The 23,831-nt window shown below is 35.6% G+C and overlaps 4 protein-coding genes across 4 annotated transcripts in view; all 4 read left to right on the forward strand.

Moving 5' to 3' along the window:
- LOC106103087 (centromere-associated protein E) overlaps positions 1-2,756 on the forward strand; it is a 10,943-nt gene extending 8,187 nt beyond the window's left edge. Inside the window, exons 12-14 of the mRNA XM_013282752.1 lie at positions 7-48; positions 945-1,132; positions 1,719-2,756. Coding sequence (XP_013138206.1) covers positions 7-48; positions 945-1,132; positions 1,719-1,884 — 396 coding nt within the window. The 3' untranslated portion in view covers positions 1,885-2,756. The remainder of the gene's footprint in view (positions 1-6; positions 49-944; positions 1,133-1,718) is intronic.
- An 807-nt stretch (positions 2,757-3,563) lies between these two features.
- Positions 3,564-6,819, forward strand: LOC106103116. Its single transcript, XM_013282784.1, is given in 4 exon segments — positions 3,564-5,240; positions 5,444-5,584; positions 5,851-5,977; positions 6,504-6,819. Coding segments are annotated over 4 exon segments (417 nt in total). The 5' UTR covers positions 3,564-5,156; the 3' UTR covers positions 6,569-6,819.
- Positions 6,820-7,706: 887 nt separating this feature from the next.
- Positions 7,707-15,582, forward strand: LOC106103184 (venom serine protease-like). The gene is made up of 10 exons (XM_013282870.1): positions 7,707-8,132; positions 9,981-10,064; positions 10,417-10,557; positions 10,691-10,817; positions 11,980-12,086; positions 12,567-12,765; positions 13,578-13,641; positions 14,104-14,237; positions 14,831-14,982; positions 15,388-15,582. Exons 2-10 carry the CDS (start codon positions 9,981-9,983, stop codon positions 15,562-15,564), a joined length of 1,185 nt encoding a protein of 394 aa, XP_013138324.1. The 5' UTR covers positions 7,707-8,132; the 3' UTR covers positions 15,565-15,582.
- Positions 15,583-16,351: 769 nt separating this feature from the next.
- Positions 16,352-23,831, forward strand: part of LOC106103088 (centrosomal protein of 104 kDa) — a 15,268-nt gene continuing 7,788 nt past the window's right edge. Inside the window, exons 1-9 of the mRNA XM_013282754.1 lie at positions 16,352-16,418; positions 19,234-19,392; positions 19,725-19,860; positions 20,010-20,097; positions 20,390-20,576; positions 21,300-21,511; positions 21,890-22,075; positions 22,515-22,671; positions 23,015-23,102. Coding sequence (XP_013138208.1) covers positions 16,352-16,418; positions 19,234-19,392; positions 19,725-19,860; positions 20,010-20,097; positions 20,390-20,576; positions 21,300-21,511; positions 21,890-22,075; positions 22,515-22,671; positions 23,015-23,102 — 1,280 coding nt within the window. The remainder of the gene's footprint in view (positions 16,419-19,233; positions 19,393-19,724; positions 19,861-20,009; positions 20,098-20,389; positions 20,577-21,299; positions 21,512-21,889; positions 22,076-22,514; positions 22,672-23,014; positions 23,103-23,831) is intronic.

The raw sequence follows: 23,831 nt of genomic DNA on the forward strand, positions 1-23,831 counted from the left end.
TTGCAGCACGCGCTGCTCGCACTCGATACTATAAAAACTGAGATAAAAGTATGCACTTCACTTATTCTAATAGTTTACAAAAACAAACAATCCTTACTAATCTGCCTATACTAATATAGCGTAAACACACTGCTTCGTGACGTAGAATGTCAGTAATCACAACATATCTATACTTTTATAATAAAGCGTAAACACACACTTCTTTGTTGCCTAAGATGTCAGCAATTACACCATATTTTTGAATAGTTAATACATTTTTTTAATAAAAAAGCCCTACACTTGTGTCCCGCTTTAGGCGATATATTTTAACCCCATTAAACTTAGGGGGTAAATATTTTGGATAAAAACCCTAATGTGGGAAAGAGACCATGAGTTGCTGCCAACATCAAGGAACCAAGGTTGTCATCATGTCATTTTGACATTTGTAATTGATAATTTGACAGATGTAAACAATAAAATAAAATTTTCATAATCTCATGCGGATGAAGTCGCACGGGAACAGCTAGTTTTTAATATAATTCTTTCTTTAATAAAAAAGCCCTACACTTATACGCTTTAGCCTATATATATTCACGCTTTTAAACTTAAGGGGTTGACAGCGACAGATACTGTAAGTTAATAGCAGCAAAGAAGCGTTTCCATAATTATTTAAATTCTCATCCAATAATACCTTTGTAATTTAACAAACAATTTCAACAATTTGAATTTTGACATTTACAATTTGATGAATTGAATTTTTAATAATATACGTATGTAACCTCACAAACACTAATAACAAACCTTCATTTCCATAGCGTTTTACAATTTCATTTTGTTAGTATTTTTAGTTTCACACCTTATTTTCTTTTTTATATTGTTATATTCAAATATATTGAAATACAGATAACTAATAGGCAATAAAATCCTGTTCTTGTCGGTTTTTTTTTATTGAAATTCCGACGTAGGCAGTGAAATCCCGCGCTTACACGTCTCTAGAGGAACTAGAGCGTCGTATAGTGCAGCAGGAGCGGCGCGCGGCCGCCGCGCAGGCGGAGCACCGCCGCGAGCTGGAGCGTGCGGCGGCCGCTCTGGAGCACAAGGAGGGCATCATACGCAGCCTTATTGATAAAGTAGCCGATGTTGAAGAAGTCAGGTAAGATAAGACACAAACTAGACAAATGGTTATTAACGTAAAGTATCTTACTTCTTACCGTTAAGAAGAAAATTAGTACTGACACTTTTACACAAATTAGTACAACATTAGATTATCGGCATTGACGTCCCGTCACTTTTTGACAGCTGTCAATGTCATTAGACGTATTGGAATAGCGCGCCATCCTGTCGAGATCTCTAGTTCTGAGTGTTTAAATTACGCTTGTAACAACTATATTAATTGTTAAAATTACTAATATTATAAATGCGAAAGTTTAGATGGATGTTTGTTAGAGTTAGCCTAAACTGCTGAACGGATCTAAATTAAATTTGCCGTAAATGTAGAAGATAGTCTGAAAGTAACTGTGAATAAAAAAATATATGGCTGTCTGTCTGCAAGTCGCGCTTGTTCCGGGTAAACTCCGGAACGGCTTTAACGTTTTTGACTGGACTTTAACAGGAAGGTAGCTGATATACATGGGAATGTTATAGACTGTTTTTTTTTAATTCTTCACTGAGAAAATATAACTTTAGCAATGTAAATATTGATTTAAACTGAAATATCACTAAACAACATTTTATTATAGGTTAAGTCAAACCAATGCTCATCGTCTGCAAGGAATAGTTTCCAACTCATCTTCCGATAGTTCTTCCGTTAAAGAAAAAGATAAAAAAGATATGAAAAACGTAAAATTAGTTCCCAGTTCCGGAGGATATTATCAAGATAAAGAAAAAAGAAAAGGTAACAAATGAATATTACTTTTCCTTAGGGCCTGTCCCACAACTGGCTGATAGAGGCTCAGATAGCTTAAAAATGTCACTGTCAGATAAGGTAACAAAATCCGGTATTCCCATCACATATTTTGCACGTAGGATTGTTATTGGATTATACCCAACCGTCACCCCGCTCTGTCCCCACGTGGGAACAGATGAGAATAAAAAGTTTCATCCGTCTCATCTTTTGCGACGAGGGGACAGTTGGAACTTATTTTACGTCGTAACCGTTCCATCTGTCGTCTTATTGGTGATAGTGGGACTAGTGGACGCATGAAACTTTTTATTCTGAAATGGGGACAGAGCAGGTTAATAAAATACGGTTGGGAATAATCCTTGTTATCAGACAATTTACAATTTGATGGGATAAGGCTTAAATCTAAAACTATGAAGTGGAAAATTCCTTTTGCATTTGTTAGTCCAAATATTCTAGAAGGTATAAGTATCTTAGGTATATTATAAAAGCGATTGTTTAGATAGATGTTTGTCAGAGTTTGTAGCCTAAACTGCTAAACGGATCTGGATGTAATTTGGCATAGATGTAGAGATAGCAAGATACTTAAATGCGTTTCATATAAGTTTGTGGACGAACTCTATTCTGGAGTAAAGACGGAAATACACATGCCAGTAATAGAAAAGTTACTGGCTAGCTACTGACGCTATTCATATATGCACATCTGTAATATAATACACGAGATTATATTACAGATGTGAGTTTTGTATTCTCCTCATTCCCTTCCTTGCCCCCTTACTAATATGAAAGCTGTCACAAAATCAAATATCGCGTTACATACATGCCAGTTAGGTATATGTGCCGTCACAGCGGCTACCAGTCTCGCGTCATTTAAAAATAAACTTAGGTCATGGCTAATACAAAAAGCCTTCTATAGTTTCGAAGAATTTTTGCTTCCTTGATTGTTTTATGTACACAATTATTATTCATTCATTTTTAATATATGTAAAGTTTTTTTTTAAATTATGACTTGTAATTCGATTACCAATAAAATATTTGTATTTGTATTTGTAGCTCCCATGTCAGTATTATCTACTGGGATGTGTATTCCTGCCTTTAGATTGGATGTTATATGTTAGTATAGAATGTATCACAAAAATCTGGCTTTAAAGTTATACAAAAGGAATTTTTTTATGGATGTCAATTTTAGAAATAAAGTTTTAAATAAAAGGAATACTTATGCTTAAATCTTCTTTTGGTTAAGTCATTAAGACTTGAATGTGGATGGCAACAAAGGAAGAGGAAGACAGTATGGATGGATTGTGTGAAAGAGGATACGCTTAAGAAGTGAGTGGATTCAGATATGACGGCTGATAGAGATGTATGGAAGAGGACATACTGTGCCGATCCCCGTAAGGGATAAGGGCAAGTTGATGATGTCTTCGTTAGTTTTTTTATGAAAATTTATATAGCGCAAATATGAATACTTTAAAAATAGATGTACGATATTAATATATTGGAAGTAATTATGTCATTTATGTTATTTAATATGATATTGTAGTGAAATTATATTTATTAGTACAAATTATTTGCAATAGTAATGTAGTTTTAATTCAAATAAATTTATAAATATTTTTTTTGCTGTTTTATTTAACGATTCAACACACAAAAGTTAAAATGTCATTAACTAGTTTGTGGTTTACAATATCACTAGTCAGATTGTATAATGAACAAATTCGCAATTGTTCGGTTACACATGAATACGTCAGTGATAAAAGAATTCTAAGGCCACACGCATGTGGGTGAAATTAAGATATGAGTGTATCTAGTAAATGTTTACAGTGGGTTTCCACTGACGAGACAATCTTTTAACATTATCATCATTCATTCTCGTTGAAAAAATTGAGATATTATTATTTTGTTTTGTTCCTGCCTCAGTGCAAACGGACCCTAAGTTTGTGTACTACACGTATTGATAATTGTAAAGCCAATGCCCTTGTCTTTTTTAAATTTTCCTTAAAAAATAAACTAAAATGCACATCAGTTTCTCTTTGTATTGGAAAATGCACAAAATTCTGTACCCGCAAATCTTTTAATTCGTAAAAAGTATAAAAATGAAGATTCACAGGAAGAGGAAATATGCTCTTTATGTCCGTCTTCTCCACTGACGATAAAGGGAGACGCACTGCAATTACGGATGTTTGGGTCACTTCGCTATTTCGGCGAATTGACTTTATGAATCAGAACGGATAAGAACATTTTGGTTCTTTTATTTCAGCTGTAACTTAGGTTATAGGTTTATTTTATCTTGAATCCGTATTACGTACTTGTTATTTCTAAATGTACCCTTGAGATCTATGTTTTCTAATATATGTAAATATCTTACTTTCAAAACAAGGTAAGTCTACCTGACCTCATTCTAATTAAACATCAAATATCCATATCGCCTATGTTTCACGATTCTAAGAAAAATATATCATCTTTTCTTATGTTAATTTATTTATCTTTATAACTAATCGATGTCGAGGATATTTCCCTTTCAATGCATCCGTCAGATTCATTTTCCCTTCCAATCCTTTTTTTATAAGGGAAACAGGACCGTCTACCTTTACTCCCCACTTTATGTTCCCCACCTTTGATATTCTCATGACTTTTTAAAAGCTTATACTCACCAATGAGGTAAACGTCTAACTAAAAGTCTCCATTTAGACAAAAGTGCTAATAATTTCTATTGAGTTTAAATTGGCAGGAATACTCTGTTCAGAACTAGGTACAGCGTTGGAGAATAGGCGCAACACTAGATTATCTGCATAGACGTCCCATCCCTAACTCACACCTGTCAATGTCAGACGTATTGGACATCGCGCCATCCTGGCGGGATCTCTGGCTCTGAGTGTTTACATTAATTACGCTAGTTGCAATTATATTAACTGATAAAAATTCATAACATTAATTTGTGAAACCAAAAAAGTTCCTATCGTATTTTCTATGCGTATTACCTTTATTTATTTTGTCCCCTTATCACTATTTGATATCATAATAAGGTATTTAAAACATTTTCTAGCGGCGCTTCATTCAGACAACGCTTGTCATCTGTCTTGGCGGGAAAATTGACAGTTCGGCATTTTTAATTTCGTTTTTTTAAATAGTTTTAAGGCAATTAAGAAAGGTATGAAATTTAATTCTTTATAGCTTTTAAATTATTAATCTTTTAAGTTATAGTGCGTATTAGATAAAGACATTTATTTTTGAGGTTATAAAATATCTACATATCAGTTATAGTAATATTTTTTTCCAGATGATAATCAAAACTTTATGTTTTCTGCTTGCTGCTATAAACTACGGGCGAAGTCAAAATTCTAATTGTTTTTTTACTGACAATGTATGTATGAAATTATTATTAAAAAAATAATTTATACTTCATAAGGCGTTAATTGTAAAAATACATTAAAGACATAGGGTAAGTAAAATTTTAGTAGTATACATCTAAAGCAATTAGTTATACAAAATCTTAAGTAATAACTTAGGTCTACTACGATTTAAAACACTCAAATTTATACACAATATATTTTAACTTTGCACAAGGTGGAACCAAACCGCGTGTACTACGTGTATAGCCCGGGCTACCCCCGCAACTACACCCCGGGGGTGCAGTGTCGGTGGATCGGCATCTGTCCTGCTGGCTATCACTGCAAGCTCGATTGCCCCGATATTAATATACCCCAGGTAAATACTGCATGAAAAAATACTAGCTTTCGCCCGTGATTCCGTCCGCGTGGAATTAAAAAGTAAGTAGCCTATGTTCTTCCAGACTATCATCAGCATCTATGCAAAATTTCATCAAGATCCGTAGAGCAGTTTAAGCTACAAACTTTAACAAACATCCATCTATATTAGTAACTTTTGCATTTATATTAGTAAGATATTTTCATCTCCCTTATCCTCTGATGAAAAAACAGAGATGACAAGAAAATAATTTACGTTATTTGTAGAGCAATAATTGATCGATGGATCGTCTGGTGATATCAAGGACAGGAGATTCTCAGATGTCAAGTTCAAAATCCTACTGCGGCAGAGGTACGCTCAGCGTGACATCTGTAGCACAGAGAATATCAATAGGTAGGTTGTATTCATAATTCGACGAAAGTATGGATGGATTGTGTGAAAGAGGATATGCTTAAGAAAGGAGTGGATTCAGATATGACGGCTGATAGAGATGTATAGAAGAGCAGCACATATGTGCCGACCCTCCGTAAGGGATAAGGGCAAGTTGATGATGAGGTTACATTCGCAACATGACCCTTCCTGCGCCAGCCCTTAAGACACAAGTCTACTCTGCTTGGAGATGACTAGGTCTAAGTCATTACAGTCTAATGCAGTTTGGTTGACTGTACACAGATCTTTGAATTTCTTGGAAGATATGAGCGGATAGAACGTTGTTTCCTTCTTTATAACGTAAGCTAAATGTATATAAACATTTGTACATGGCCAGTTTCGTGACCCAATATCTCCCTACATTAAGTGCAAATGAAAAACTTTTACAATTTCTCTAAGTCGAAAAATTTATTTCTATTCTAATCAATCTTTTTCTTACATCTATCAATGAAGTTGACAATTAATCACATATTTTTTTGTCTGCATCCAGATTTGATGTCGTCATACAACAGCACCGGCGGCCGCTTCCTCTGTCAATTGACAGCACGGCGATAGCTTGGATTCAATAATCCTGACCGATTTGTCGGTTGAAAATGAATCGGAATTTGTTGTAAAGCCTAACTTACTTAAGTATAATAGTAAAATGTTTATTTTATATTGTTTAATACCTCATAAATCAAATGTCTATCAGGAATAAATATTACAAATGTTTCAAAAAATACAAGAACCCGAGAAATTATGAACATTTCGCAACTTTGCGATTGAAATCCAAGACACACCAGAATCTTGTAAAAACCTCTTTTTAGTATTCCTAGTAGGCCTAAAAAATTCCTAGTAGTAGTTCCTAGTAATAAAAATTCCTAGTATTCCTAGTAGTAGCGCAAAGTAGACATAAAGGTACAAAAACTATTGTTATCTCGTTTTTTCCACAGAGAGTGAAAGAGATAGCAATGTGTGTTTGACCCTTTTTTGTTTTATTTGTTATTTTTCACCCTTGATACGTTATCAAACATGTGGACATTATCTAACTTTCAAAACCAAGGTAAGTTACTCGTGACCTCATTCTTATTGAATATCAAATATCCGTATCACCTATCACGATTCTAAGAAAAATATCTCATCTTTACTTATGGTAATTTTTTTTATATTTATTACTCAGTGTATGACATAGTAAGAGCCGCTATGGGTGTCGCAAGGTGACGTAGAGAATCGAAAAATCTAAAATAGATACACTGTTAGAATAAGACCTTTATAATGTTAGCCAACCTAGACCTAGCCTAGAACATTTTACGACGTCCATAAAGAAGCGTAAAGTTTTCTGCGAAAATCTCTACATTCATTCACTGTTGTTATCAATATTAATAGTAAAATATTTCTGTAATGTATAAACCTATTTAAATTAAACGAATTATTAACAATACTCTATTATCTAACTAATATTATAAATGTGAAAGTTTAGATGGATGGAGTTTGTGGCCTAAAAGGCTGAAGGCTTCGGTGAAATTTGATACAGATGTAGAGAATAGTCTGGAAGAACACCTATACTACTCACTTTTGCCTTTTTTTAATTCCACGCAGACGGAGTCGCGGGCGAAAGCTAGTGTATACTAATTTGGATTTTTGTATGTATTGAAATAACTCAAAAACTACTGGACCGATTTCAAAAGTTCTTACACCATTAAAAAGCTGTATTATCACTGAGTGTATTATTTTTAGATTTCACGCAGGTGAAGTCGCGAGCTAAAACTAGTTAACTTATAACCGTAATACTTTATTGAACCGAGATGTGAACATGACATTTGAATTGACGTCATAATGCGGGCGGGTTGAAAACATTTTCCTTATCATGCAAACCTTTTCAGCAGTGATTGTAGCGGCCGCTATTCTCTTATCAACATTTGATGTGCTAATGAAGCATTTAAAACAATTAATAGCACCGCGAATGTTTCACACGACGCGTAAATGTCACCCGTCGATCGCGTCTTGGCGGGAAAACTGACAGAACGTTGTTTTTGATTGCGATTAACTTTTTTTTTAAAAGTCAAATGTTTTGGTGATCGGTATAAAGTTTTGGTTTATAAAAATTGTTATTGAAGAGTTTATACAGCAGTTAGTCAAGGTAATTAATTTTATTATTTGAAATAAATAAATGACAATTCGAATCTAATTACGATAGTAATATTATGTCATACAACCTTTTTCAAAATAACCAGTAATTTAAAATCCGATTCTTCCGAAATTTAAAACTTTTATTATAAACTTTATATGTCTTGTCACTTAGTCACGTGAGTAAATAAACAGTCCAGACAAAGCTTTTTAAGACAGTTTATTTGCCCCCTACTAAAGTGTATAAAGAGTAAATACTAAGGTGCCTACATTACATAGAGACCCACTTGATATCAAATTGTCAGATTTTCATAAAAAAGTTGATCACATCTTGATAAGTTTCTTTGGAATAAAAAAAACATATGCTAGTTAGTTATGAGTGTGGAGGTACACCAGTAGAGGTAGACCTACAAAGAGATGGATTGCGTGAAAGGTGACATGATCAAGACGGGAGTGATGACTGAGATGACGTATGATAGAGTTTGGTGGAGGACAAAAACCAGTTGACCCCCTACGGGAGTAGGATAAGGAGGAAGATGATGATTGACTACTAGCCACCCTTGATCCTTAGCCCCCCCTTGATCTCAGCCCCCCTTGATCTCAGCCCCCCCTTGATCATTGGCCCTCTCTCCCATTAGATCATCGGTTGGCGACGCCTAATACTCTTTATTTATTCTTGTTCTATTGTAGAGCAAACCTTACCTTATCATTGCTCTTAATTGTTAAACTTAAACGATATTTAAAAACAATTCGTACAAGTGTGTCAGTAATCGGCATGCTAATGACCTAGCGCACAGTAAAGTATTTATGCCAATAGGACGAACGTCCCTACTTAAATGGCTCCTATGTATACTATCGTAACTTTGAATCGCAAATTTTGAAAGACAAAATTTTCAATTACTATTAATCACGACGAAAACACATGATGGACAACCAAAATGTACATTTCTTCTTTCTAACGTTACTTTATACAAAAAGTTGTCAATTTAATTTAAAAAATTAAACAAGGTGTAAATCGCAAAATTGTAGCTTGCAATAGTGTACATAGTAACCATCGTTATCTAGATTTAAAACTAGCTCGCTATTGTAATAAATAACTCAGTTCAGTGTTGTTTGAATCTGAATTTCAGTTGTTATTCATGTCAAGGATAAAGAGACAGAAAAGTACTCTATAGGATTTAAAAAAAATCTATGATATGACAGGGTTCTAACTTAGGATCTAAAGTTATTCTAGATGATCTAAGCTAAGTCTAGCGGTAGCTACCATTATTAAGGTCTTATTCAAAGTAGTTTAAAACTATTTGACATGTTCGATTCTCTAGGGGCGCTGTCCTCATCCTCTCATTCAATGGCGACGCCTATGTAAAGAGCAAATACACGAAAGTGAATTTGCTAGCTAATAGACTTTATTGATTTGCCAAATCAAAACAATTGCTTTCTACCTCTTATCGAAGTATTTTATCGATTAATATTTTAATCGGCTGATCGATACGAATCAGCTAAGATATGACTTTTCAATTTATCGGGCGGTCACCCCTCGAGGTGCCTCTTTATAGTTTAATTTCTTAAAATTTTAATGTTTCATCTTATATTTTTGACCGACTTCCCAAATGAAGGAGGTACTTAATTCGTCTGTATTTTTTTTTTATCCGAAAAGTAATAATTATTGTACAATATAGACATAACAGTTACAATAGGGTAGGTTTACTATTTTCAAGGAATTATTTACTGTTTTTTTGAGAATATTTTGTTTTTAGTGTATTTTGTTTCGTTTTTAGTGTATTTTGTTTGGAAGACGGTTTTGTTTTTTTTAATAAAAAGTTTATTTTAGTATAATTAAATATCAAACATTATTTTTCAGATGATATTCACAACTTTATGTTTCCTGCTCGCTGTTGTTAATAACGGCCGGACGCAAAATCCTAATTGTGATTTTACTCAAAACGTAAGTTGTTACGAGTTCGTTTAATAAATTAACTACACAGTTGACAAAAATATATCTTAAATCTTTACGGTAGTTCAACTTGAACATTTAATTAATAGTGCACAGAAGTTTTGACGATGACTCCCTCTCCCACTAACACTGACCGCGTCCCTTACTTACTGTCAGTTGACACGTGACGTCATGAGGCCATCGGCAAAGCTTTTCCATAAGAGTTCAACACTTTAGCGCACCGCTTATTTATTGTACTCTTACTTAGATAAGCATTAACAGTTTTCTACCTCTACACAGTTGAAATTACTCTAAGATAAAAGAAAACACTGTATGATTTTTTTTATTTTAATCTCAAAACAAGGTGGAACCAAACCGCGTGTACTACGTATACAGCCCTGGCTATCCCCGTAACTACACCCCGGGGGTGCAGTGTCGATGGATCGGCATCTGTCCTACTGGCTACAACTGCAAGCTCGACTGTCCCGAAATTAATCTACCTCAGGTAAATTGTGAACACAACATGTTACAGATTTAATCACCGAACCAGATAGAAAATACCCCTAAAATGGAGAGTATTTCTGTGTTTCTGATAAGAATAATATGTCAATAATTTGTGTAATATTTGTTTTTCATAGAGCAACATGTGTTCGATGGACCGTCTACTGATATCTAGAACTGGAGATCCTCAGTTGTCGTCATCAGAGTACTACTGCGGCAGAGGCACGCTCAGCGTAACATCTGTAGCACAGAGGATATCAATAGGTAGGTTAGATTCATCGTCAGGTCACGTCTCCACTCCTGAATCTGGAGCCTATAGTAGAGTGGTAGACGTTGCACGATTAGACTTTCTAGGTCTAACATCAATAACACTCAGAAGACAGGCGTGAATAGGAAATCATTCTACAATACATATTGTACCTTCTGATGAGTGGATGTACTGTGTGCCTAATTTTAGTTATCTTCCCCTTTCACCCACTTTTTATAAGGACAGGATGAAAAGGGAAAGTGAACTTGATAGGAAGGGGCAATATTCTCTTTCTGTGCATTCTCTCCGAGGATCAAAGGTATCGCATCTGCAATATGCATGTCTATGGGCAGCAGTCGCTTCACTGTTTAGGTGAAATCAGGTGGTCACTTGCTTGTTTGCCACCTTAAGATAAAAAAACAGGTGAAGTAAAGGCTTACTAAGTAAATCAATTGGCCCAGTACGAGTTGGTTAATTACATCTTTTAATTTCTTTTCCACTATGCAAATACCTTCTAGTAAGAACGGTGAACAAATGTGTTTTGTAAACATAACTAATATCATCGATAAAAAAAAAATGTTGATTTACTTTTTGATAATTGTGCCGCTGTCTAATCATTTTTATTAAGATCGCGATAAATTGGTCCAAAACTTAACTAAGTTTGATATGAAAAAGGCACCAGTAGATAAAATATTGTAAATTATTGTAACATGTAAGATAACATCGAAGTCCGGAAATGACGTAAACAAAAATAACCCGCTGATGCCTTAAATGACATTTAAAAAATATATAAAAAGCCGCTTGAAGCACTAAAAGAAAGTCTCTATAAGATTGTAGAAAACTACACTTTTTCAAACAAGTCGCAAAATTTATTTTTATAACGTAAACGAACCTATTAACGACCCCTCAGAATCTAACTCAACTCAAAAACTATCATTTTCATGCGATGTATTATAGCTGCACAAGCGGTTGCTTTGAAAAAAAATGTAGATTTATTTATAATTGCAATTCGTCAATCCCAAATCTATTCAGTCCTTTTTTATATAATAATAGAGTTGTCCATTCCACGTTGTCGAAGTTCGATAATTTACTCAATTAAAATTCATCAAAATCGCTTAACATCCTCAACTACAGGTGCAAAGTTGCAGACAATAAATTATCGCATTTTATTTCTATAAGGTTTGATATCATCATACTATAGCAGCGGGGGCCGTTTTTATTGTCAGCTGACAGCGCAACAAGCGGCTATCACACCTACACCATGTCGCTGCGGATACAAGAAATCGGTGAGTAGAGAACTAATCTATACCTCTACATGTATACTAATATATAGCACACACTACTTTTTTATGTAGGATGTTATCAATTACAGTATATTTTTGAATCATATTTTTTTAATAAACAACCCTACACTTCCGACACGCTTTAGCCTATCACGCTATTAAACTTAGGGCAGTAAAATTTGGTAAAACCTTAATGTGGGAAAGGGACCATAAATACAAGCTGCCAACATCAAGGAAGCAAACGTGCTATGGTAACGGTAATTATCCAATGTCGAAGGCCTTCGTTGTCATTTCTTCATTTGAATTTTGGCATTTACAGAGAATTTAACAAATTTAAAAAATAGAATACAGTTTTTTTTATAATTTCATGCTGATGAAGCCGCACCGGAACTGCTCGTTAAATATAAACTTACGACTAACACTAAATATAAACAAAAACATGGTATTGGTTTATGGTAATTCTGACATAGATCCGTCTTCCAGAACCGTATAGTAGGTGGTCAGGAGACGGGCGTGAACGAGTTCCCCATGATGGCGGGTGTGGTGTACGTTGACATCAGACAGATAAAGTGTGGCGGCGTCATAATAAGCGCCCGTCATATTCTGACAGCTGCCCATTGCGTCATCAGACGGACTGTCAACGATATCGCCGTTGTTGTTGGAGAACATGACGTCAATGTAGGTCAGAACTTAAATGTTTTACCAATTGTATAGGAATTGTGGTATCTTTATCTATAACAGGATGTTGCTCTCGACTTCGTCCACGTGAAAATATAGCCTATGATATTCAACGATAACGTAGCTTTTTAATGGTGAAAGAATTATTGAAATCGACTCAGTAGTTTTTGAGTTATTTAAATAAATACAACAATCCTAAAACACAATTTTTTCCTCTTTATAATAGTACAGACCAGCTTCTGCTCGCGATTTCTGCGCTAAATTAAAAATATCCTATTTATTAATGTAGCCTATGTCATTTAGCGATAATGTAGCTTTCTGCTAGTGAAAGAATTTTTGAAATCGGTTTAGTAGTTTTAGAGTTTATTGGTTACATACAAAGATACAGATCTTTTATCTTTGAAATCTACACTTTTATACAAGTTTTATAGTAAGTAAATTAAAAAACTACTGGGCCGATTTAAAAAAATTCTTTCACCATTAAAAAGCTATGTTATCCCAGAGTACCTAACATTGGCTATATTTTAAATTTTATTTTCAGTGAGTAATATAGGTTACATTTTTATTATCTTTTAATTTCACGCAGACGAAGTCGCGGGTAACACCTAATATTAAGTAAAGAAGTAAATAGGCTACCTCTAAACTATAGTTTCATAACTGCTAGGCTTCTACTGAAAATATGTCTATAACTGCCGTTTATCAGCTAAAACGAATTTAATTCTGAAAGTCCTAATTTGAAATATTACTCTAGTATATCATTAATACTTAGTAACAAGATTAAGTCTGTTTTCAATTAATACATTTACCATGTTCCAGGCGACTCGCCGGCCACGCAGGGCTTCAGAGTCATTGACATCAGGATACATCCATTGTACAATTTGTGAGTTTATAGCCATAGCTTATTGAAGAAATTTACCCTTTTCATTAAAAAAAGTTACTTTATACAACGGTACAAAGGGAACAAATGGGAGCTGCATTAGAGTTTCGAAAATTGACAAATTATTAAATAATTTAATTCAAAATACTAAGCGGTCTACAATCTTAAGATATTTACATAGATTACTAAAAATGACTTGTTAGTTTTTTATGAAAAAAACTGGATCTTGTGTTGATACGTGTTCTCTTTGAAATAAAAAAGTAGTTTTACATTTAGCCCTCTTTATTATTGCCTCCCCCTTAATCATCTGTTTGCTCTCCCCCCCTAAATCATCGCCTGGCGACGCCTATGTTACTTTATTCCACCTCTACGTTTATTAAAAAATTTATTCTTTTGTTCATTAAAATATTTATTTCATTAAAATAAACATATTTCATTAAAATAATGTTTTCCATTAAATTTCAGGTCAACCTATGACAATGACATCGCAATCCTAACTCTACAGCAGGATATTGCGTTCAGCGACCGCGTGGGACCTGTCTGTCTGCCATTCAAGTTTCTTAATAACAACTTCGCCGGAAATAAAGTCACCGTCCTAGGTTTACATTTTGTTTATTTTATACTTATATTGTATTCGTTAATTTGCTTTCATTTGATGTCAAAAGTGCTCTGTGTCTTGAGAAAATGATGGGTCTGTCGCGCTTGTTCCTGTATAGAAAGTGTATCGCCCCCAGAAGACATAAGTTTTTTTTGAGTTACAACCATTTTAAGAACGTGTATATTAGAGGAAGTTATAACATAGCTCCAATGTATCTATCTACAAAGATAACAAGGTTGCTGCACAAAACATAGCAGCAGGAAATAAAGAATTAAAAAAAAAAAAAAACATAGCTCCAATAGTGGGGAAATCTAGAAGCAAAAGGATAGTATAGGCTGGACATATTATGCGGAGAGATAAGGACATAAACAAGAAAGATACAAAGGTAGAGAAAGTCCGAAGAAAGTATGGATGGATTGTGTAAGAGATAGAAATGTATGGAAGAGCAGCACAAACTGTGCCGACCCTCTGTAAGGACATAGGCAAATGGACAACCTAGTGTTCAATCACGTTATGAATATAGAAGGAAAGGATAAACGCACCGGTTGGAAATTCATTTCTCCCTCTGTGTTACTTTAGTTTAACGATTCCTAGGTTGGGGTACTCTGTTCCCTGGCGGGCCGACCTCCAACGTGCTGCAGAAGGTGGACCTGGACGTGATCAGCCAGGCCACCTGCCGCCGCACTGAGCCGCTGCTCACACCACGACAGATGTGCACATACACTCCTGGCAAGGACTCCTGTCAGGTAGGGTTTTAACACTTATGGTCATTTTTTACAAAAAATATCCATAGTTAGACCCTTTATAATGTTGAGGGGTTTCATGACCCTCTGACATCTTTGTAGATTCGACGTATTCCTATCTTTTTAATGTTGTAAAGTAACTTACAGTGGATTTTTCATACCAAATCTATCTATCTATATTAACTTGTTAATTTGCTTTTGTTCTTTTAATTTGCAAGTTGGAATTGATCCTAGTGCCATTCTGAGTAGGACCCTCCGGGACTCAAAACAAGTCTGTCGGTCTCGGAATGACTAAAAACGACCACAACAGATCTCGATAAAATTTGACACAGATATAAAACAGTCAGAAAGAACACGTAAGTTACTTAATAATTTAGGGAAAATGCTTATACAGACTTTTATTGACAGGACGACTCCGGCGGTCCTCTGTTATACACGGATCCGTCAAACGGCCTTCTTTATAGCGTGGGTCTCGTCAGTTACGGCGCGTTCTGCGCGTCAGGCTCGCCCGCCGTCAACACGCGCGTCACGTCATTCCTAGACTGGATCGTCGCTACCACACAGGCCGATTTCTGCAGAATATAATAAATTATTATTTGAAAAGTGTATGTTTTATTACAAAATTAGCTTATAAGATGTCAATTCCCAAAATTGATATTTTTATTTTGAGTCTTTTCTTTCCGTCTTTTCCTTGTTTATTCTATGAATAGCTTTCGCCCGCGACTCCGTCCGCGTGGAATTAATAAAAAACAAAAAATAGAGTAGCCTATGTCTTCTTCCAGACTATCCTCTACGTCTTTGCGAAATTTCACCTATATCTGTTCAGCCGTTTAGGCTACAAACTCTAACAAACATTTGTGTTCCCGCATCCCTTTTGCCCCCTGCTCATATAAAAAAAAACATCTATCTAAACTTGCGCGTTTATAATTATAGTAACATTAACAATATTTTATAGTCAAAACATAGCAATATCAAATTAAATACATTTTTTTCCATATCTATAGAAAAAAGTAATAAAAGGTGGTGAAATTGTAATAGTCTTAGTGTATTTTTGTTTTGGTTTTGCTTTTCAATAATAGATGGCGCTATTCGATATCCGAGCGAGAGAGGGCAGTGAGGAGCACCCGGTAACTGCTATTGATTTTCTTACTACCGCCCACACAGCGCTGAACATCCCCTATCCCCAGCCGACACAATCGTTTCATTTCAACTCTCAACATCACTTCTTATGTATTCTAAAACAACTTTTACATTAGAAATGTAGTTTAACCTCACGTTAACAGAATGTGTTTTAATTTATCGTGTTTTATCTATTTGTTTTTTTATTATTTAATAATTTGTTAGAAAATGGAAGTAAATATAAAGATACTACATGAAGCCGGAAGGTAGCGATCAGATAATGCCAAAACGCATTCCCTTCCACATCGTTTACGCAACAAGTAAGTACATAATTAAATACAATTTCTGTAGTTACTAATTAATAGTTATTTTTGTCTATATCTAAGCGTAAATGTTTCTATAAAGGATAACTAAATAGACATTTTCATTTATTAGAAGATAATGGTATGTAAATCCTTTCAAATGAGATCTAAATTGCCGCTTTGTTAAAATAAATGCTATAATTGGTCGGTATTAGGTTAAGGGCCTGTCCTACCAAATTGTAAATTGTCTGATAACAACGTGTAAAATATGTGATGGAAATATCGGATTTTGTTACCTTAACTGTGATGTCACTTTTAAGCTATCTGAGCTATCAGCCAGTGGTGGGACAGGCCCTAAATATCGAAAACACGCAGAAATGCTTTTCATTAATAAATAAGCCAAGCAATTTTTTATGTTTTGGTGGAGACTTAGGAAGGAATGAATTCTAAAAATTAACGATTCCTTTTGGAACGGAACAGAATAATAAAAAGTAGTTTACAAGAATCAGAATCTTATAGCAAGTAATTTATTAATTTATTTACTTGTATAATTATTAAATAATTTTGTCATGAATATAAGTTATAATGGTGACATGATCAAGAAGGGAGTGAGTGGACTGAGATGACGGATGATAGAGTGCTTTGGCGGACGAAAACCCGGTGCGCCGACCTTACGGGAGTAGGATAACCATTTGGATATACAAGTGTATTAAGTAGTGGAGAAGCTATCAAAATAGGAGCTATTATATTTTATCTTACTAATATTTTAAATGCGAAAGTTTAGATGGGTGGATGGATGTTTGTTAGAGTTTGTAGCCTAAACGGCTCAACGGATTTCGATGAAATTTGGCATAGATGTAGAGGATAGTCTGAAAGGACACATAAGCTATTCATTTTTGTATTTTTTAATTCCACACGGACGAAGTCGCGGGCGAAAGCTAGTATAGAATATTTTAAACCAACATAATCATGTAATACCAGACAAAAACAATCCGTAATATATTATGAACATTATATTAAGGCGGTAAAGCGCGTGGCGTTGCCCAAATTTAGAACGTCTTCATAAGTATCAAAGAGCAAACATTGGTAATCCGTTTTACATGTAGAACCTCAACAACTAAGCCGTTTTCTGTTGTCACTTTAAGTAGAACTATTGAAAGAAACCCTAAATCCTTAATCAGATATATCTAGACAACTTAAGTTATTCTTAAAGCTAAGCGCACACCTTCCACCAAATTATCGCACAACATTGTCCGATTATCGAATGAAACTGTTTAGTTGCACAACTAAAAATCGAGTAGAGTGCGCATATAAACTCATACTAAAAAGTTGTGCGATAGTTTAGTCAAAGGTGTGCACACGCTCTTAGTATATCCTATCGTTAACGCCACGTAACATGTAATCGTAACAAATTAGACAGATTTGTCTTCTAGACAATAGAATTAATAAAAGATTCATGTCAGAGCGGAGCCAGACAGTCTAGTCGCCGTGTCTGGTTACTATCGATTTGTACAGCCGATTTAATATTCCAATAGCTATGTAATTGTTGCTATATTGTACAGTCTATGTTTAGGTCTACGCTAGTTCTGTTCGGGTCGCAAACAATCATAATGGATTTTAACATTGTTTGTGTCGTCTCTGTCTCAAGGTTTCTTATTAGGTAGTAGCTGCTGCTTGCGACTTCGCTCGCATGAAATTACAAAGATAATAAAAAATACAGCCTATGTACTCAATAAACGTAGCTTTTTAATGGTGAAAGAATTGTCGAAATCGGCCTAGTAGTTTTTGAGTTATTACAATACATACAATAATTGGTACAACTAGTTAGATTGTTCTCTAATGACAGCATGACGATCTCCAATCATACTTTACGTAGACTTAAATGAAATAACTTATGTTGATTGAATTATTTAAGGAAACTACTTGAAGTAGCCTCTATTTATTTACTTTCACAAATATTATTACGTAACTTAGTATGGATTCATATTTCTGAATTAGTTCAGAGTTTACTAACATATTTCATTCCAATTTCCCTTTGCCGCAATGCAGTCTGTTTGTACTCGTATGTACGAAGTTAGTGCAGCGAGTCGAGCAATTTGATTGAAGTCGGCAATCATCCCGGAAACGCAAACCACGCAATTAAAACTTCATTCTTTCATACCATGCGTTTGAATACGGTTTATTCATGCTTTTTATTATAAAAGAAGCGGTCAATTTTTTCCGTTAAAAATACGTAGTGCAATTTAATATACTGTCTTTTGATGCCGTGCTTTTTAATGAATAACTACTATAGTGTGTCTTAATACTTTAGGTTAGTTGACAATTCACTTCATTTTTAGTAGGGATGGTTGTGTAAAATCAGTCATGAATCTTATCGATTTTCGATTTTTATTCTTATAGAAGTTGGAATCGATAGAATCATAGTTATAACTCATGAATTGTAAAAAAAAAACAGTGTTTTCTCAAATTAACATCGATTTTTAAATCGATTTTTAGATGTGCAACTAAACAGTTGAGGCTGCGAGACAATGGACAATCGCACAACTATCATGCGTTAGTTTAGTCAACGGTGTGCGCCCGCTCTTAAACTGGGTTTCTGAAGTTCACATTAATTTTATCATTACTTAATGATTCATTAGTGTTAGGTAGACCCATGTTTCAACAGAGTAAAACTCAAGTTACGTAGTTCGCAAACGCATTTCATGAATTTACGGAACCAAAAACACTAACGAACGGTCAAACTTAGCTGGGAAACCGGCCAATATACTAAGATGTATTCTCTTCGTAGGTGTGTCAATGTCTTCTGTTTGATATTGACTATTTTGTGTGTAAGGTGAGGACAGCTGCTACCCGGCATGCGAGCTAAACGCGCAGGGCCCGGCAGCCCGTGGCTGGCGCAGCGCCGGCGCTCCGCCCCACGAGCTATTGCTGCGTCTCGCCAACGTCACCAGCGTCCACAAGCTACAGCTGCTTGCACACCACCAGCTTATACGTAAGCATTATGCTATTCTCATTCCCATAACTAATAGCGACAATTACTCTTCCTACGTTGAAGTTTAGTCCAAATAGATCGTACGCAAATTGTATACTGATATGCGAACTGAAAACGATTAACGCTGCTATATGCTAAAGGCGATAGTTTGTAATGCATTTACCTGTGATAAGATCCAAGAAGTCTATGAGCTAAATATGGAGATACTCACACTACTTACGCGATTTTTAGTGTGCAACTAAACAGTTGAATAGGCTACGAAACAATTGACAATAGCACAACATTCATTCGCCCGGTCTAATATAAATGTAAATATTATTTGTGATGTTCAGCGGCGTGCGTAGAAGTACTGGTGTCAGGCGGGCTGGTGTCAGAGGGCGCGGCGACGCCGTGCGGGGCCACCTACACTAGCGTGGGCCGCGTCACCCTCGCCAGACCAGCGCCGCAAGCTCGCACTAGGGAACTTAGGTAATATAACTTGAGACAGTAAGACATAGTAAATCACCAAGAAACACTTAACTTATCTCCGCACAGAGTTGTTAAGAGGTACTAAATGTGACTCTTAGTGACAAACTAAATTCAGCAAGATGTAATTCAAAGTTTGTTTTCCTTTGCAGATCCGCTGCCCTTCCAGAACCTACCATCGCGCGTTTCGTAAAACTTCGCCTGTCAGGTCCACATCCACCAGCGCATGATAACGATCAGGTATACCATGATTTTTATACAAGAAAACTAATCTTACTAATATTATAAATGCAAAAGTTTAGATGCATGGATGGATGTTTGTTAGAGTTTGTCGCGTAAACGGCTGAACGGATCTCGATGAAAGTCGGCATAGACGTAAAGGATGGTCTGGAAGAACACTAAAGGAAGGCTACTCACTTTTTTTTTAATTTCACGGAGACAATGACGCGGATGAAAGCTAGTAATGAATACATTAAAATCCAATTAGTTAACCTTACATCTCTGATTAATGTTATAAATAATCGGATTACAGGTAGCTCTAATGGCAGTGAATGTCCTTGGTATTGAAGTAGACGAGGAAGGTAAAACAACTCCAGCCACACCCAAATCCGAGCCAACTTACTCCCCTTACGATGACCTTGCTTTTGTCATGTACGTGGACAACGAAATAGCTGACCTGGTCAGGAATCTTGATGAGAAAAAGAAAAACGCTGTAGCCGGTGAGTACAATTACTTTGAAGTACTATTTATCAATCTGTAAAACAGTTAACAGTTAAAAATCTAACCACCTAAAATGCTTGATATCGGCTAATAATAATAATAAGAATACATAAGAGTATCAGGACATGCTAGTTGTACCAAACATAATACTTTTTACAAACAACAGAGAAGAAGCATTACAGAACGATTAGAAACTAGTGAAACCTAGGAAAGAAATAGAAATCTGTAGAGGAGGCCTGTGTCCGAGGACACGCTGTAGATAGAGGATTAAATAACAAAAACAGTCAGCAATTCATCAAGACAGTAGTGAAAAATAACTATGTTTATAATAAATTTTGTTTTATAGTATTGTAGGAAACATATTGTAAAATATCTATAGCAATAAAGGCTTTATTATTATTATTAAGAGCGACGCCCACATTTGACTAAACAGCACAACAGTTGTGCGATTGTCGATTGTTTTGCAGCTCAACTGTTTTGCACAACTAAAAATCGAGTAGTGCACCTTCATATAAGCTTATAGGAATTAGAGCGAGACTAAACAGTTGTGCGATAGTTTAGTCAAAGGTCACGTTACACGTCTTCCGATGTACAGAAGTAAAATATTAGAAAACGGCCTCTAACACTTATTAAACTAAACGCGGAAATACTCTTACAAGTCTTCTGTATACCCGTGGTATTGAATTTGCTGCTGCGCTTTACCTGTTATGTTATATCTCCAGAGGAACGTTTCGAGTACGCCAGACGTTTGAAGTCCGCATCATCAGCGTTAGCAGCCGCCGGCATCAGGATAGGTCGTTGGAGGTTGAGGAAGCGCACCGCTGCAGCTCGAGATGACTTCGAGCTGGCGCGCAGGATGAGGGACAGGATCGCAGATGCTTTAGTCGGGGTTAAAGAAGATCCACAACTTTGTAGGCTGTTTGAAGAGGATGGTGTTAGTATAATAATAAGATTACTCCGTTACTTAATATCAAAGAAGTTTTAAAATATTGCCAATAGATGTCACTAAATAAAATTTCAATGTTTATATTTTATTTTGTGAAACTGTTTAGTTTATTTTATAACAAAAGATGGAGCTTATTATAATTTTGTAAAATGTTTAATAACATGTTAATACAAGGACACGAGATGGCGTACTAAACTTAACAACTTTAAGTACCTTTCAAAGTTACCGGTAAAAAAATGTTGTTCCATATGTCTAGTCTATGTATTTCTTAATAGTCTTTACATTATATACTTATTTAAACTGTCAACATTAATATTCTATTCTTTTGTATTTAGATGAAGAACTAACTTATCGCTTATCCTCCAGCCTGACTCCCGGAACGACTCATCAATGCCTCAAGCATACGACTTCTCTCATCACCTGTCACCCTCAGTGGTGGCGGGGACACTCAGCCTCGACATCCCCTCCCCAGTTCCGCCTGTAGACGACACTGATCCTGTCATGCACGAGTTTGTTAACGGTGTGGAAGACGAAGATGTTAATGTTCCTAATGTGAGTATCCTTAATCTTAACACAACATTTATCTGAATTATAGTGTGACCTTTGATCAATCTATCGCACAACTGTTTAGTCGCCCTATGATTCGTAGGAGCATAAGCCCATAAGCCTTCATATAAATGAAGGTGCGCACACTGCTCGATTTTTAGTTGTGCAACTAAACAGTTGACAGGCTGCAAAGCAACCGACAATCGCACAATTGTAGTGACACAGTTTAATCAAAGGTGCACCCGCTCTAAATGTCGTCCTAAAGTATATGACTCTGTGCACGCGCCCTGTTATTTAAAAAAAACTATAAAGTACAGTATTAACAAAACACTTTCAGTAAAATAGTTTTAAAGTCGTATTTTAAGAAGTTTTCTAATTAAGTAATTAGCACTAGGTTTTTTTTTGTACCAAAACGAGTAGTAAAAAGTCTTGTTTTATTTTTCAGTCCCCCGTAAAAACAATACAAGAAGAGATACAGTTAGTCGCACAACCTCCTCCAGCACCGGTAGAAGATAAGATAGAAATACAGAAGAAGGAAGAAGAAGAGTTAAGAAAAGAGACTGATAGCCCACGTAGAAGTATTACTCCTAATGCTGCTAATGGTAAGGTTTAGAATTATATTTAAAACGACCACCGTGATCACTTAGTAATGACTGTTCGTGGTTCAGATCCAACAAAATCCTTTTTAGTCTTCCTGTCTCTCTCTCTCTCCCTTTCTCTCTCTTCCTCTCTCATTCTCTCTCTTACTCAAGAACTATATTAGTTCTTGTCGATAGAGCAATTTCCAGTCCTCCCTTGTGCCATGCCATGCCATCCTCATGATACTACAAGACTTTTATATTCAGTCATGAATAATCATTGAAGATTAAGAAACTCAGTAATAAATGCCTTATGTTTTAAACTTGTAAACAATTAATTAAGTGTTACTTTTTCTTAATTTTATAGGTACGTTAGTGAGGCGTAGAAATAAGAGCGCAGGTCCAAGGTCCACATTCGAGGCGTACGAGGAACGTTTACTGCCCGCACTAAGACAGTGAGTAAAAATTTTTATTTATTTAACCAAAGACTATCTATAGGTATATATATGTTAAAAGGTTAGCGTGGGATGGGCATGTTATGAGGAGGTATGAATCGTATGTAAGAAACAGGACGTGGAGGGGTACAACGGTAGAGGTAGACGTAGTAGGAGATGGATGTATTGCGTGAAAGGTGACATGATGAAGAGAGTGACTGAGATGAGATTAAATGAGTGATGCCTGATTAAATGAGTTATTATTATTATTATTATTAGATGACTGAAGATAGAGTTATTTGGAGGACGAAAATCCGGTGCCTACACTACGGGAGTAGGATAAGATAGGAGAGATGACGATGTTAATAGCAAACCTAAAGCGGTTTTACATTAGATATCTTCCGTTTTTGGCGAAGTATGAACTTCTTGATATCTACTATCAGACAGTCATATAACTCCCTCCAGTGTGGCTATTCTAATGTGTGAATGACATTGACTGATGTCATAGGGATGGGACATCCATGCAAATAATCTAGTGTTGCGATGCTCCAGCACAATACTGACTTTCTTCTTAACACTACAAACTTATAAATGAACATCCGGTACCTAACATATAACATGTATAACCTAAAATAAAGCTCAATCCATGTAAAGTATGTCTGACAGTTCTCACACTAACGAGTTCCTACGGGAGGCGCGCGAGGCGCGGGAGGAAGAGGGCAGTGCGGGCAGCGCCCCCCCGCGGCAGAC

Source organism: Papilio polytes, unplaced genomic scaffold, assembly GCF_000836215.1.
Source record: "Papilio polytes unplaced genomic scaffold, Ppol_1.0 DF823868.1, whole genome shotgun sequence".
NCBI lineage: Eukaryota > Metazoa > Arthropoda > Insecta > Lepidoptera > Papilionidae > Papilio > Papilio polytes.